The 16314-nt window shown below is 53.9% G+C and overlaps 5 protein-coding genes across 5 annotated transcripts; 2 read left to right on the forward strand and 3 right to left on the reverse strand.

Moving 5' to 3' along the window:
• Positions 1-102: 102 nt before the first annotated feature.
• On the forward strand, positions 103-1952 carry ASPBRDRAFT_134818 (uncharacterized protein; the record flags this gene model as incomplete). The annotated part of the gene is made up of 5 exons (XM_067618645.1): positions 103-350; positions 419-761; positions 818-889; positions 940-1484; positions 1544-1952. The coding sequence occupies 5 exons, from the start codon at positions 103-105 to the stop codon at positions 1950-1952; spliced, it is 1617 nt and encodes a 538-aa protein (XP_067475092.1).
• Positions 1953-2353: 401 nt separating this feature from the next.
• On the reverse strand, positions 2354-4321 carry ASPBRDRAFT_134649 (ferric reductase family protein; the record flags this gene model as incomplete). Its single annotated transcript, XM_067618630.1, has 4 exons — positions 2354-3319; positions 3383-3568; positions 3623-3681; positions 3730-4321. The coding sequence occupies 4 exons, from the start codon at positions 4319-4321 to the stop codon at positions 2354-2356; spliced, it is 1803 nt and encodes a 600-aa protein (XP_067475093.1).
• Positions 4322-6991: 2670 nt separating this feature from the next.
• On the forward strand, positions 6992-7729 carry ASPBRDRAFT_134369 (GNAT family N-acetyltransferase; the record flags this gene model as incomplete). Its single annotated transcript, XM_067618600.1, has 1 exon — positions 6992-7729. The coding sequence occupies one exon, from the start codon at positions 6992-6994 to the stop codon at positions 7727-7729; it is 738 nt and encodes a 245-aa protein (XP_067475094.1).
• Positions 7730-8443: 714 nt separating this feature from the next.
• ASPBRDRAFT_134899 (putative GTP cyclohydrolase II) lies at positions 8444-13231 on the reverse strand (the record flags this gene model as incomplete). The annotated part of the gene is made up of 4 exons (XM_067618656.1): positions 8444-9444; positions 11765-12050; positions 12103-13059; positions 13118-13231. The coding sequence occupies 4 exons, from the start codon at positions 13229-13231 to the stop codon at positions 8444-8446; spliced, it is 2358 nt and encodes a 785-aa protein (XP_067475095.1).
• Positions 13232-13857: 626 nt separating this feature from the next.
• On the reverse strand, positions 13858-16026 carry dbp5 (ATP-dependent RNA helicase DBP5). The gene is made up of 6 exons (XM_067625840.1): positions 15813-16026; positions 15543-15711; positions 14977-15474; positions 14687-14924; positions 14437-14637; positions 13858-14372 (listed from the first exon to the last, which is right to left on the reverse strand). Exons 1-6 carry the CDS (start codon positions 15883-15885, stop codon positions 14103-14105), a joined length of 1449 nt encoding a protein of 482 aa, XP_067475096.1. The 5' UTR covers positions 15886-16026; the 3' UTR covers positions 13858-14102.
• Positions 16027-16314: the final 288 nt, after the last annotated feature.

Below are 16314 nucleotides of genomic sequence, written 5' to 3' on the forward strand. Positions count from 1 at the left end.
TTTTACCTATATTTCCACCCTGCCTCGATACATGCCTGGTCTCATCCATTGCAACACACGCCGGGCCCAATTTTCATTATAGTCCCACATTGAGTGCCCACCATGTCCACCGACCAGAAGTCGGAGTCGACCCATCTCGAGGTGGTGAACCAGCCGGACCGTCAACACACCACTGGGACATTGGAATTCCATGACCCGGCGAGCCAGCAGCAACATGGCCGTTCGACCTGGCAGGCCCTCCGGGCGAACCCTATCCTGATTCTCTTCTGCCTGTATGCCAATATCGGGGCTTTGATGTACGGCTTCGATAACCTGGTCTTGTCGCTGTCTCTGTCTATGACTGCTTTTGAGTGAGACCCTTGTCCATCTAGCTAGCCTCTGGTGTGATACCGAGACAGTGACTGATATGACTCCACAGACAAACATTCGGTACCCTCACGAATGGCTCCTACGTGATCCCTGCGTACTGGCAGTCCCTGTGGAATGCCCTCTCCCAAGTCGCAACGATGCTGGGCTCGACAGCGGCGGGTCCCATCCAGGATAGATTCGGACGTCGAGCAGCCTTCCTCGTGGCGGCGTGTTTATCTGCCGCGGGCATTGCAGTCGTGTATACGGCCTCGACTCCGGGCGCGTTTCTCGGCGGAAAGATCGTCAATGGCTTGTCGCTGGGTCTTGCGTTGACCACGGGGCAGACTTATATCTCAGAGATAACGTCGCTGGAGGTGCGAGGTATTGCGCTGTCGGGATATACCTTTTGCATGGTACGTCCATTCCCAACAGAGTAGTATGGTTATGGTACTGACAATGGCGATGGCAGAACCTGGGGTATCTGATCGCCACATCTGTGGCCCTTCCACGGATGTCAATGTCCAGCGATGCTGCATACAAGGTATGCCAACTCATTTGCCACAAACTAGTCTCATCCAACTAATAAATTAGGTCCTCTTTGCCTCCGGCTGGGTCTGGCCCGGCATCATCCTCCTCTTCCTCCCATTCATGCCCGAATCCCCATACTTCCTCGTCATGAAAGGGCAGCGCGAAAAGGCCAGCCGCATGCTATCCCGACTCGGCAACTCCGCCACCGAGACGCCGCTCATCCTCGCCGACATCGTCCGCACCCACGAGGAAGAGCAACAGCGCAACGAAGCCGCCAAGGAAGCCAGCTTCCTGGAATGTTTCCAGGGCGTCAACTGGCGACGCACGCGGATCATCCTCTACTGCAACGCGTTGTCGCAGGTCATCGGGTCCAGCTTCATGACTAACGGACCGTACTTTCTCGTGCAGGCGGGCATGTCCTCGGCCAAGACGGGGATGATGACGGAGATTGGCATTGCGTTTGGCATTGCCAGTTCGCTGGTCACGGGGTATACGATGACGGTTTGTGGGAGACGCGCGCTGGTCATGTTTGGTATTGGGCTGTCGACGACGCTGTTCGCGGTGATGGGCATTGCTGGGTGTTTTCCACATTCGAGTCCGGCGTTATGGTGGGTTCACCTCCTATCCCTTCCCACCATGGCTAAGCTACATACTGACACTGGTATAGGGTGGTCGGCATCTTCCTCGAGCTCTCCTGGTGGGTATACGGCCCCGCCATCGGCCCTGCCATGGCTATTGCAGGAGAAGTCTCATCCGTGCGACTACGCGCCAAGTCACTGGCCATCGGATTCACCTTTAACTACTTCTTCTCGACGGTGTGGAATGTGGTGATGCCGTATCTGTCTAACAGTGATGAGGCGGATTTGGGTGGATTGATCGGGTGGATCTTTGCGGGGATGGGAGCGGTCATGCTGCTGATTCTCTTCTTTGAGCTGCCTGAGACCAAGGGGCGGACTTTCGAGGAGCTGGATGAGATGTTCGCGGCGAGGGTGCCGACGAGGCAGTTTAAACGGTATCAGTGTGAGGTTGGGCTGGGAAATGGGGGGAAGGTGATGATCAATGATGGGGAGGATTAGTATGATACCTAGGCAGGAGTAGCTGAGGTTAATTCATCACGTCGTTGTTTTTTTGTTGTATATATGGTGGGCCGTCCAGATACTCTGTTTAATTCAATCACTTAATGAGCGGCTGCATTCATTGATATTTCTATAAATGATTCCCTGGTGGATAACGGCAGACCTCGTGGCCTACTCCTCTGAATGATCCTGTGGCTTGTTAGTCTGTACCAGACATTTTTTTAGTTCACTGCCACCTGCTAAGCAAATTGACAGTCGAGCAGTATATCTAAAAAGGTTGGACTTCATCACAGCAGGGAGTAAATCTAGCAAAAACGGCCAAGCTCTATTCTACTTATCGTCTTGGCGCGTCAAGATGGGAAACAAATTTATAGAAGTACAGGCGCATTGGGCAGTCTATATCACCAGGTAAAGCTCTCCTCAATATAATCCAGCTGGGTACGGCCCTGGCGCTGACGGCACACCCGCCGGACATCATCGCTCAAGCCACCATTACCACAGACCATCACGCCCATGGCCCCGATCTGATGCTCGATTTCCATCTGGACAAGAGTGCCCACATCTGGCCGGCCCGGGAACATCTGCACGGTCGCGCTGGGGCTTCTGATCTCGCGGGGGTTTCTCGGGCGCGTTACGAACAGCTGGATGCGCAGCACGTCGCGCCGGCCTTCCATGCCCAGGATCGTGGTCATCCACGGTCGGATCCAGTCTAGATGCTCGGGAGATTGGATGATCCAGACGAGAGTCACACGTCGGGCAGCGACGGTGCCCTCGCTGTATCCCTGAACCAGATGGCGGATGAATGGCAGACAGTGCGTGATGCCCACTCCACCAGCAAAGAGGAGGACAGTGCCGTACGAGTCGAGCGAGTGCAGGTTACCATAGGGTCCCTCGACAAAGGCTGTGACCGGCATGGCTGCCGTGGAGATTTCCGTCGTGGTTGACCGCGGCGAAGTGTTGATCGAGTCTGGGGGTAGGCGCGTGCGCGCGTAGGCAAATGCTTCGGTAAACAACTTGTCGGTAAATCCGGTCCGACGCCGCACGAGCAGGGAAACAGTGTTGACCTTGCGAGTCTCCAGCCCAGGCGGGCTGCGGTCATTACCCATCTCCACCTCGGCCATCTTCTCGCTGTACGAGCCCAGCAAGGTCTGGCCGGTTTCGCCCCAGGCGATGGAGAAGGGGTGTGAGGTCCAGGCCCCGAGCTTCGGAATGTAGACATAACAGTACTGACCCGGCAAGAAGGTCCAGGGACGAGCGAGTTGCAGAGTGACGCGGACGGCGTCACCCGGCAGCGCCTCCAGATAGGCGGTTGTGCGGCGACCAAAGCCATAGTTGCGGTAGATCAGGATCAGCAGTCGCGCAAGTCGCTGAGCCGCGGTTAGTCTGAGGTTTCTATTTTCGGACGCACATCTGCAGCAAGGGGGACTTACTTCAAACGCCCAGAAGGCGACGGCGGCATAAAGATAGTAACGGCAGCTGTATCGGTAGACATGATGCCAGAGAAAACCCACCGACACGCAGGCCAGCCCAATGTGAAGATGGAGGAAAGTCTCGTAAAAGGCATGCCGGATGGGGGAAGGCGAATGAAGAAGAATAACGAGCATCGCCACTATTGCCTGTAGTTGGAGACATCAGCTGTCGATCTCCAGGTTTGTTGTTTGGGAACCTACCATCAGACCATTGAACATGAAGGGTTTCTTCAGGGTACCGAGGGCGGTCGACCAGCCATCTGCTCAACGTTAGCATCCCACAACCCAAGAAGTTGGGGTAGACCTACAAGTTTGCACCTTGGGCACACCCCAGGCAATAACATGGGCCAGCCCTTCCAGGACGACAATACGGCCCAGCCACCGATGCAGCAGATTCCAGGTATCGAACGAAACGCGCAGCAGCGGGATCAGGGGGTTGTTGCGACCAGCCATGACCAAGAGGGGGAACATATTGACGGTGGCCATGTAACCGGTTCGGTTGCGAATCAGCGCCGCGACAGTTGATTCCTTCGATCCATAGGGCACCGTGTTGGTGCATAGGGCGACATTCATGACGATGATGATGGTCAGGAGCAGGGTATGGAAGCGGCTGGGTAAGGTGCCCATGTTGACGGCGCGGGAGAGCTGCCATTCCTGGTTATGTCGGGTACGCAGCAGCGGCGCATCCAGAAGATGCCGCTTCAACCAGGCCACATGGAAATTCGGGATGCGATGGTAGGTCTGGCGGGGGTCGGTGAAGCTGGCTAGGCGACGGAGGTGGGCAGAGAGACGGCCGGAGGACTGCCAGGCGAAGACGACCACAATCATACAAGCCATTACCCAGAGATTGGCATAGCAGAGGGTGTCATTGAGCATATCATACCACAGATTGGAGTCCATGGTGGATCGGTGCTGTGGATGGGGAGAGAAATGAAAGGACGATTCCTAGCGTGTAGAGAACGAAAGACGAGGTAAAAAGTCAAGTGCGTGGACCAGCCACAAAGGCGCCAAGCAATCAGCCTGGCTGAGGGGAAGAAAAGAAGGAGAAAATGAAGGACTAACAAGAGAGAGAGAAACAAAGTTAGCGATCGAAAGAATGGAGAAGAAAAAGAATGGACGCAAGGATAGCCGGGATGGAGACGAGCAGATCCGGCAGGTCAAATACTAAGTAAAGAACTACATGGAGGCGCAAACCGATCGGCGGAGATGACAGGGTGGTCGGAGTGCCATCAGAGCGCCAGATAAAGCAGATGACCGACCCTGTCAGCGGGGGAAGTGCAGAGGAATTACTTCTGCTGGATGCTGAATGTATCCATGATAGGCTGGGGGGAGGGCATGCAAGGGGTGGAGCGAGTGCCGAGACGAGTCAGTGGCAGGCCAGTCGACAGCTCTGCGCGCTCATCAACTCGAGACGCGCAAGAATGGTGGCCACCGATGGCCCAAGCCAGCCGGTGATCCCTCATCCAATCAGTCGGTCGAGGAAAGCGACCGGCGCCTGGCCCAACGGTCTTGGTTTCACGATCAAATTGGCTGGGGGGTGAGCGTGGGCCCGGGTAGGGCTGGTTGGCTCGAGAATTATTCTTGGTCAATTTGACTAACCATCTCGTAATCGCTTCGCTCGAGCGGAGTCCCAGCAGATGATGAAAATTAAACTAGGGACTCGGAGTTGATAGCTGTACGGAGTAGGGGTCTAACAATGCGATGGCTGCCTGCACGGAAGTAAAATGCGCGCTAATCAGCTAACCAGTCAGCTGGTAGTTAATGAATTAGGGTCCCAACAGGGATGAGTTAATCGGCGATCCCACAGTCAGCGCCAACTTAAACAAACCACGGCTGAAGACTTCTGCATCTCTTGTCTTCTCTTCTTCGAAACACAATGCCCTTTCACCTCGGCGGCTATGACTATAGCTTGCTGACAGCTTGGCAAACCCCCAAGGCGGCAACGGACTCCGAATGTCTTTGGAATGCTGAAACCGCCAGGAATGCTTGTCTGGCAGTGAAGCCGTGGGTGGATCCCGGCAGGAGAATGTCCCACTGGCCCATCGCCCACTGCCCCTGACAGCCACCACGCCATATAGATGGCTTCCCCTCCTCCAATTTACTCCATACACTGGAACTTCTTGATTCCTCGCTGTGAACGGTTCTTCCGACCGCTGGTTGCCAAAAAAAAAAGCGTCTCGTAGTGTGATGGAGCCAAAGACCCAATTTCTCTTATCCGACCGTGCGAGACATGGACCCCGTCGAGAACCACATTCTCCACGCGTTGGAGAATTTTCTGTCTGACTAAACTCAGAGTGACCTGGAACATTAAATTTTGAAGAACATCCTCGTTGGTTCACTTAGGCCACCCATCTCAGCAATCGGCAAACGTGACTATGATGAGAATGTCCAACACCTAGGTCTCACAGGGGAGAAGCTGGAAGCGACACCATAACTGCTTCAGACCAGGGGAGTACTAGATTCGAAACGTGCGCAGTGAGTTGGTTGTCTGCAGGGGGTGATATAGAGCAACAGTTTGTTGGGTTGTCTCCATGGCCATGCTCTATACATGTGCACGTTACAGGAGGCGCCATTGCGACCCATTCCACGTCAGAGACTGTATCCTTACTGCGGCAGGTCCAACAGAATATGGGGGCAATTCAAAAACTAGTTGGTATACTAACAATTTGTGAAAGATGATCCTGCTCTACTGGGCGTCGTGGATTGAAACGCCTGCGAGTCATGAAGGCCTGCGCTGAGATCCGCATGTGGGTGTTGGGGTGACAACAGGAAGAACTCGTCTCTTGGCTCCATGCTTGCGATGACGCATTCTTCCATGTTGGTGCTCTTCCACATATCGCTCCGACCATTTAGACTGCTGATGGTGTCTTTCAAGGGCGGAGATATTCGTCTAAGACATAGGCGATCACAGATACCCAATGAGACTAGAACAAGACTACTGGGTAGCAATGGACAATCTCGATGATACCTGTCGCACCATCAGCAAATGTCAGGTATACTACCATCACCAACATGGTCGTGCTATGTGGAAGGGGTGCTCCCGATAGACATGTAGCCACGCCCGGGATATACTTGGTGTCCTCGTCCATGGACACAGGACGCCAAGCAGAAAATTGAGACATCCGTCGACATAAATGAGCTGGATATGCCATATCAGTAACACCCAGCTACAGATATGATAGCAGTAATAACTCTGGCCACATGCATCCCGCGGCACTCATTTTCCTCGTCTTCGAGTATCCTGTGGCATACTCCCCCCTCCTTACACGCTTACGGTGCCTTGTAAATCAGGACTCTCGTGATGCCTGAGGAAAAGAGTGGAAATACCAAGTGCCAAAAGTGGGTCATCATCAATGATCACGAGCCAATCAGCCTCTAGTGCATCACCGAGCAGTCGGAAGTGTCAACAAATCAGCTTCAGGGACCGGCTTGGGAGGGAGAGTGAGTCAGTGAGTCGAAGAACTGGAGATGATGATATAAATGCTCGAGCTCCTCGCCCTACTGGATGCCATCATGAAGCAGCCATTGTCCTGGTCAATCAAGACACTGTGAAGTGCACGGTCCTGCAACATGGCCGCTGCCCGACCACTTGGACCGCCGGTCACTTTGATCCCCGCCGAGTTACCGTCGCCAACCATCCTGCGCGGGCGATTCATCCGGCTGGAGAAGCTGGAATCCAAACATGCGAACGACCTCTTCGAGCTAATCGGGGGAGAGGATTCTGCGCGAGCATGGTTATGGGACTACATGCCCGACGGTCCCTACCCTCAGCGCGAGGCGTTCGAGCACGTCATCGCCTCCCGATCAGTGTCATCCGACCCATTCTTCTTCGCGGTTATCGACGAACGTGCCTCCAGCCCCAGCTGCGGCAAAGCCATCGGATACCTCTCGCTCTTGCGGATAACCCCTGCACAGTGGACGGTGGAGATTGGGCACGTCATGTTCTCCTCAGTGCTGCAACGCACCCCGGCTGCGACCGACTCGATTTATCTGCTGGCACGGTACGCCTTTGAGCAGCTGCACTATCGCCGCGTGGAATGGAAATGCAACTCCCTCAATGCGCCCTCCCGGAAGGCGGCCCAGCGACTGGGGTTCGTCTATGAGGGTACCTTCCGGCAGCACATGGTGGTCAAGGGACGAAACCGGGATACCGCCTGGTTCGCGATGTTGCGCGATGACTGGGAGGAAGGGGCCAAGGAAGCACTGGAACAGTGGCTGGAGGAGGGGAACTTTGACGAAAACGGTCAGCAGAGGAAGGGACTTGAGGATGTGCGGGAGGCATTGAAGCGATCGAGATCCATACAGTGATAGAAGATGATGACATAGACCTGAATTGATTCCCAATGCATTTCGAGTTTGTATTATGGTATGAATTGCACCAGTATCCCCCGCGATCCCGATTATATCTTCCACGCAATTGTCGTCAGAGGGAATCAAATCGCCCGAATGAGCAGTGAGACTGCCGGTAGTTATTGGCTCGGGACAGCATCAGCCTTTTTTCCAACTCCTTCTCTTTCAAGGTGAGGAGATACGCAGACTGCCTCTTTCTGCGGGTCCTCCGTCGGATAAATCGCAAAGGTCCCAGACACGTCGTTGAATGGTCGACACGAAGCTTCCTGCCGGCGTCCGGTCACCAAGGGCCCTCTTCTCTCAGTGACACTCAGCTCACTATGTGATGCTTCAGGAATGGGAATAAATCCGTCTGGGTCAATCAACAATAACAATACTGTATATAGCAAGACGGAAAAGCCTCAGAAGGGAGACGCGAGAGATCAGGTGATAGATATATCAGGCATCAGAGAAGGTGTGTATACTTAGGAGTACGAGGACAGTCAGTGATCTTAATGTGAGGTGAGGTTGTAGCAGTAAGATAGACTCAGGTAGGCGAAGAGTAAAACCTGTTTTTAGACAGACAACAAAACAAACAGATCAGGTGATTGGTTCTCATACTCATCGGAAAGAAAAACTGGTAATTTATATTTGCAACACATAGTCTTAGCCTCATAGTTCAACATATACAGTTTATATACTTGCTTCCACCTTTGCCACGGCTCTCATCAGGTCTTGCACTCCCTTCTTCGCGCCCTCCGCCGGCTCCTCATACGGCGTCCGGGGCTTCAACTTCTCCTCTGCCCCCTCAATGCCCGCCGCACGAGCCGAGAAAATGGCAGCTGCGTACTTGGTGGCAGCAATTCCACTCTTGCAGGGACTTTCCGCCAGGGCTGCCTGGCGCTGCAGCTCCACTGCTTCCTGAATCTTACCCGCGACATAAAGATCATAGATCTTCGCCGCCGTCTTGGGGAATACATTAGCAAAAGCAGCAATGCACCCAGCAGAACCCGCAGCCAGGCCACCGATCAAGAAATCCGACTGTCCACCATAGATGGCAAACTCCTCCTGGGAGAACGTGGCCGCCAGCCTGGTGATCTTCCCCACGGACCCACACGTCAATTTGACGCCCACCACATTCGAGACCCCGTTGGCGCTAGACGCCGCCGACTCACGCACAATGGCGGTGATGGTCTCGGAGTCCAGGTCCACTCCGTTACAGACCCCCGGGAAGTTGTACACCACGACGGGCAGGGGACTCTTGCGCGCGACGTCAGCGAAGAAGCGCTTCACAACGGCCGGGGTCGTGGCTTTGCCGAAGTATGCCGGGGGCAGGACGAGGATGTAGTTTGCGCCTGCGGCGGCGGCATCCTCGGCCAGTTCGAGCACTTGCTTGGTGGAGTGAGCACCGCAGCCGGCCATGAGGGGGTAGTCGGGGCCGACGGCGGCACGGGCCGTGGCGATAAGTTGGGCGCGTTCTTCGCGGGTGAGCAGGAAGGCTTCGGAGTTGGTCCCGAGGATGACCAGGCCCGCGAGGCCGGTGGTTGAGAGGTACTGGTAGTATTTCTTTTGGGCCTCGAGGTCGATGGTGTCGGTGCTGTGGTCGAAGAAGGTCACGGCGGGGCACCAAACCCCGGCCTTGGGGATGTGCGGTTGGGGGGTGACGGTGACGGAGGAGCCCATGGTGATGATGTCTAGTATGGATTCTATGTAGATTGTGTGTAGGAAATAGGGGTATCAATTGAGTGAATGTTCGGTCAATGGGCAATGACGTGCTGGAGGGTGCTGATTATATACTTGAGGCTGCGGGGAAGGAAAAGAATCCGGTCGGGATGTCTTCCCGAACACTAACCAATTGGTTACTTATCAGCGGGCAACCACTCCGAATGCTGTTTACAGTGCACGATATCGGAGATGGTGCGGGGATGAGTGATTTGGCTGGAAAGGTGGTTAGTATATGCGACGGACTCCACTGCGTCGCTTTACAGGGGCTGCAGCTGTGGTGGCAAGGTTATATACATATATTTTCCTGCCGGGAGCAGGGTCACTTACACTAACCCATTGATACCTTCCACCACTGAAATGATGTTAGTACATCGAGGTGGAACTTTTAACTCCCAGTAGCATTATCTAAGTATCTAAGCTCCCGTCCGCTAGACACTGTATACTCTCGGAAAACTACAGAGGAATGATGGCAAAGTGGCCCCCAATTCCAAGGGTCCATCAGCCACGGCAAAGCCTCAGCCTAATCTTAGCGCCGTCATCCTGCACCGCAGCTCTCCCCAACATGTCCTCATCTTACGATGTCACTCCCAAGCACGCGATAGACAAGTTATCCCATCGGCAAGCTAGTAGCTAAAATCCCTACTGCGATGATGATACCCTAGAGGCCGTCCATTTGTCGCAAAAGACACCGTCGCCACCTAACCAATCCTGGCGGTACCGCCAGGATACGAGACATCAGCGCCGCGGCCATGGCTCACGACTGGACAACACTCAGCACCCCAAGTCCCACCGCGCTGCTGGTAGTAACCTCCATATTCACCGTGACGTCTCTATCGTCCGTGACACTTCGATTCTACGCGCGAAGACTAGCGCGCCTTGATCTCCTTACAGATGACTGGTTGGCGCTTGCTGCGCTGGTGAGCCTGACTGACATATACCCAATCATTAACCATATAGCAACCGAGCTGGCTAACATCCTCAATAGTTCTTCACCCTGGTATACAACAGTACTCTTCTCGCAGGAACATCCCGTAACATCATCGCAAACTACACTCACTCCACAGCTGAAGCTGAAATCAAAGCAAAGAAATACCAACTCGCCCTCCAGATCATCGACATCCTCGCTCTCGGCCTAACCAAACTCAGCTTCTTCTGTCTATGGAAACGCGTTTTCAGTACCCATCCTGTCCATCGACTATGCACGTTCCTCATTGGCGCAGTGACAGTATGGATGATCGCCTTTATCCTAGCAAGGATCCTCCAGTGCGGCAGCCATGTTTCACTTATCTGGTCTTCCGAGGCTGCCGATGAGGGTAGCTCTTGCGCAAGCAGAAACAGGGGTATCCTACTAACAGTATACACCATCACGGATCTGATCACCAACATCTTCATCACTATCATCCCGATCCCTGTCATCATGGGGTTAAATATGTGGATCGGAAGGAAGATAGGGATGATGGGGCTTTATGTAGTTGGGATTTAGTATGTTCTTTCCTCCCTCATTATTTATTTAATCTTGATTGGGGTGAATGTACTAATGACAATGGTTGTGGAAAGTATAACCGCCATCTCTATCGCAAGGACATATTTCACCATTGTTGTTTCATACAACAATAACAACGATAACAACCACGATTCTAGCAGGTCATCATTCATGCATGGTTTCAGTCTACTGGCGCTGTGGGCGGTGATTGAGCTGAATGTGGGGATCTTAGCTGCATGTGTTACGGTGGTTACGAGGGGTGTGAGGGAAGTCTTTGCTGGTGAGTTTATCATTATTGCCTTCAATGGGTCGAGAGGTGTGTGTGTGTGTGGGAAGGATCGTTAATGGTGTTCACTAGATAAACGGAAGAAGAAGTTTCATATGTTATCTGGGATTGCGTGGAAGGGAGACCATGATGGAACGGTCAATGGAGCAGGGACGGGAGTTTCACATGAAAGTGAGGAGAGGGATGGTGTGTAATAATGTGATCTGTTGCTACGATTATCGAGACCGAGGCGTATAGACGTGGCTGTTCGATAATATATACCCTATACCGATCTACACGGACAATAGAAATGGCTGCTCGTTTTGACCTTTTTTTTTTTTATTTTCTACATCTCTTATATAGCTCATGCAAAGTAAATGTCGCTTCATAACTCGAAGTGCTGTGCAGGCCATGCGTCACTAATCAATCTGATATCATGCACCCGGAAACTCGTAGTTCGTCGTAAGTGTAGGTTGAAGTCGCAATCAGTGCTAGATATGTCAGCAAGGTCCTCATCAAGGGTCCAGTCTCATGACAGAACGTACAGTAATATCCTCCCACTTCTCCCATCCGCGTCCGCGCACAGCAGCCAAGTCTTCCGCTGTGACGTTCTTTCCGGTCGTAAAGTAACCAGCGTTGATCTTCGCATCGATTTCGACGCGCGAATCCGTCGGGATCATCTCATCCGGGATCGGAATACGCTCCAGGATCTTGATCCCAGATTGAACGATGGCGTCGTGCTTCATGTTCGACATGGACAGCATGCGGTCGATCTTCTTGATGCCGAGCCAGTGCAGGATATCGGGCATCAGAGCTTGGAAGCGCATCTGGATCATAAGTTAGTGTGAAATACCATGTATGGAATGTCTCGCAGCTTACATCTCTAACGCCAGCGATATTCTCCGTCCGCGTAAAGTACTTGTCGGCCGTGTCGCCGCCTCGCTTGCGGGCATTGTACACCAAGTACTTGATCACCTCGCCCAGAGCTCGACCTTCCTTTCGGAAGTAAATCACCACTCCGCTACCCCCACTCTGCGCTTCGCGGATCGCCTCCCGGATACCAAACGCAAGGTACGGTCGACATGTGCAAATGTCCGATTGGAAGACATCGCTGCCGTTGCATTCGTCGTGAATCCGCAACGCCAATTTCACATTCTCATCGGACACTCGCTCCGGTGGTCCAAAGATATACACCGTCAAGCCTCCAATGGGAGGAAGGAAGATCTTCAGATCGGGCCGGGTGATCAACTCGGGATAGCTTCCGCCCGTGTGTTCGAATAGCGTCCGTCGCAGCGTCCCCTCATCCACTCCGAAGCGCTCTGCAACACCAGGCAGATACCAGACTGGCTCGACAGCAACCTTTGTAACGCGCACCTCACCGGAGGAGTCCACCACAATGGATCCATCTACATCGAGCTTCCCCTCCTTCACCGCCTCGGCGATCTCCGCAAAGTTCATGTTGGCGCGAGTCACCGCCATTGTGGGGCGGATATCCCAGCCCTTGCTTAGCTCGTCCCGGAACTGGTTGACAATGTCATGACCCCAAGGGTCCATGGACACAATCTTGGTCTTATCGGCCCAGGCCGGCTGCCAGGGGAAGTTGAATGTGGGTTGACTGTTGCTGAGGTCAGGGCGAAAGTTCGGTTCCAGGTCACCGGCGGCAATGGCGAGGGCGTTGTAGATGCTGTAACTGCCACCATGAGCGCCCATGGCATTGCGTCGCTTGATCAATGCGGAGCTACGGGAGACCACGACCGGACCGCGGGATTTGGCATCTGGGGCGCCCCATTCGAGCGGGATGGGGTCGATGCCACTTTGGCCGGGGTAGGTGGTCAACTAGCACACACGTTAAGGAGTCTTACTCTCATCGTCGGACAATGCACATCAGACTTACCACAATGTGTTTACTGTAACGGGAGTTGGAGTGAGTCGGCGAGGTCGGCGTAATCGGTGACTGGGCCATCACCTCGTCGGGCGTGGGCTTGACAGAGGTATCGGTCTCCAACATGATGCTGGACAACGATGCGAAGAAGGAATAAGCTGTAGAGAGACAAGGGAGGTGAGATGAATAGGAGGGAAGAAGGAAAGAGAGAGAGGATAAGAAATGAAATGGGCAGAGGAGGGGGCAAGAAAACAGGGCGACGATGGGTGTCGCTGCATGCCTGCTGCATGTGACTTGGGCCCGATTCTCAAGCTTACGGCCTCATCTCTCCCTCATTCTCCGCACTGCCTCCTTATCGTTCACGCCCCCCTGGCCTTATCTATTTGCGACTCGGACCGGACTATGGAGGACCATGGTTATGGGAGGTATAATACCGGTTCTATTGCTGGTTAAAACGAGCTGAGGACGATAAATCGCCAGGCTAGACGATTGTTTTGCGGTGCTACTCGCAGCCCAGTTGCGGATGCACGATGACGCTGTGAGGGCGATGCGGATGATCGACCCCTCATTCCGGTGCGCTTGAATGCCGCGGGGAAGCGCGGCGACAATTTGCCAATGAAGGAGTCACCGATTGATTTCCATGGCTACGGATTGCCCCTTCATGATCAGCCCCGATGGTTGCATCTTTGGAACACCGAATCACGGGACTCCCCCGGGTCACATGGCCTTCCCCTGTTCGGCTTCTGGTAGTAAACTCCTAATGGTTGGATGGGAATAATGGCCCGAAGCCACAAAACTAGTAGTTATCCGTAAAATGAACAAGCAACTGGTATCTATTATTCTGACTTTCATTTTAACACAAAGAAATCCTCATAACTCTTCATAAGTAATCCACATGGCACCCATAGTCATGTCTTAATCCAATCTCTTCCAATCGACACGATGGAGCGACCGCCATCGGACAGCGGCATCGCGCCGAGGACGGGTCGGACTCGCTCTACCGGAAGCCGAGCTGAGCACGGGAGCTCTTGATCGTCTTCTTGATGATTTCCTCCACCTCGTCCCAGTCCTTGGTGTCAATCCGCTGGATGTTGGTGTTGAAATATCTCTGGATCTGGTCGAGCATCTCCCACTCTTCCCGGTTGGAGACGAATGAGATGGATACACCCACACGTCCGAAACGGCCCGTACGGCCAATACGGTGCAGGTAGGTCTGGAAGTCGGCCTGTCGTTGACGAGAGCCGGGTTGGTGGAGCTCAGGGATATCCTATCATTCAAAATGCATCATTAGCATTGGAGTCCGCCACGACCATCGAGAGGATACAACTTACGTAGTTGATAACCATGGACACAGTCGAGACATCAATTCCTCGGGCAAGGACATTGGTCGTAATCAGGACCTTCGCGTGTCCGGCACGGAATTGGTCAATGACTGCGTCACGCTGCGAACCTTCGATGCCACCGGTCAGGGAGGCCACGGTGTGACCCTCGGCAACCATGCGCTTCTCGATCTCCTGGGCGGAAGCACGGGTCTAATTCTCCGTTAGAGACACTGCAATGTCATAGAGGATGTGTACGAACCTTGACGAAGATGATGGACGAGCCGACGGTGAGCAGACCGTAGAGGTTGACAAGCGTCTGGTACTTGTCCTCGTCGTTAGAGCAATCCAGATACAGCTGCTTGATACCCTCGACGGTCAACTCCTCATGCTGGAGGGTGATCTCGTTGGCCTGAGGCGCAAACTTGGACGCATATTCGTGGACGTGAGCAGGGAAGGTAGCCGAGAAGAGGACGACCTGGATATCTTTAGGCAACAAACTGGATGGACGTTAGTCTGCGTGGCGCGGAGAGTGAAAGTAGAGCGACTTACGCCTTCACACGGATACACTGGTCACCCAGACCTTGCTGGTCGAGCATGTTATCGGCCTCATCGAGAACAAGCACGCGGAGCTTGTTCGCAACCATGATGCGACGCTTAATCATGTCCATGACAGTACCAGGGGTACCCACAACGACGGAGCACTCCATCCGGGCCGGACGGGCGCCGGAATCCGCTGGGACAGCGGTACCAATAGCGAGCCCGTCAAGGAACTGACCCATAACCTGGATGACGCCAACAATCTGACGCGCCAGCTCTCGTGTGGGGGCCAGTATCAACGCCTGGGGGGTCTTCTGCAACTGCTCCGACGAGAGGTCCAACCGACTGAGGATGTTCAGGACGAAGGCAGCAGTCTTTCCAGTACCGGACTGGGATTGACCGACCAGGTTCTTCGCGGGGTTGCCCAGTAACAGCGGGAGGGCTCTCTCTTGGATCTTGGAGGGTTTCCGGAAGTTCATTGCCGACAATCCCTGGAGGATACGAGGGTCCCTTTATTGAGGATCGGTTAGCACCGTAGATTTCGCAGTATAACAACCCAGCTAAGCAGGTCCGCTTACAAGCCAAGATCTTCAAAGTTCTTCACGGAGAAAAGGGGGTTGTTCGGGTCGGCTTGGAGATCGCTGAGCTTGACTTCGACGGTGTAGTCAGGCTCATGGAGATCGGAGCCACCCAGCTGGGCGGCGGCACCATCGGTCTGAGGGATTTCTTCGGTCTGTTCGGGAGCCTCTGCAAAAGATGATCGCATAAGTCAGGGTCCAACACGGTCTGAGAGAAGTGTGACATGGAAGTAAAACGAGCGGTGGCATAGAAGTAGACAAGTATCGTACCAGCAGGGGTGGTGTCCTCGGGCTTAGTGATGCGGTCCGCAAGAGAACCGGCAGCAGGTTCTTCAGACGCCATACTGATGATGTATAGAAGAAGTGTAAAGGGAGTACAGGTAAGGGGTGGAAGAAGATGTTTCGGATGCAAATCGTTGGTCGTGTTTCCCGGTCGGAGGGGAGATGGCGGGGTAATCAACAGCGCGCTGAAACAGGAATCAACCGCTCAACACAGCAAATCAAGCGCGCACGAGAAAAGAATGACACGTTGACCACGGTGCCCAGATAGACGATGAAAGAGGAACGGTGATTGATCGTTCAACACCCAGGCAAAGCAGCAATGGCTAAGGGAAGCTCCCTCACGATGACGGTCGAAAAACCAACGCGGCCGACCGCCTTGGATCGGCGCTAGTCCGGTTTGGGCCAGCAGCCGAGTCGCTGCAGTCTAACGGGATCTGGAGGCGGTGAGACAGGAGGTAGACCCCTTACGATACCATACGGTTGCTCTCCC

This window comes from Aspergillus brasiliensis (genome assembly GCF_001889945.1).
Source record: "Aspergillus brasiliensis CBS 101740 unplaced genomic scaffold ASPBRscaffold_14, whole genome shotgun sequence".
Lineage (NCBI taxonomy): Eukaryota > Fungi > Ascomycota > Eurotiomycetes > Eurotiales > Aspergillaceae > Aspergillus > Aspergillus brasiliensis.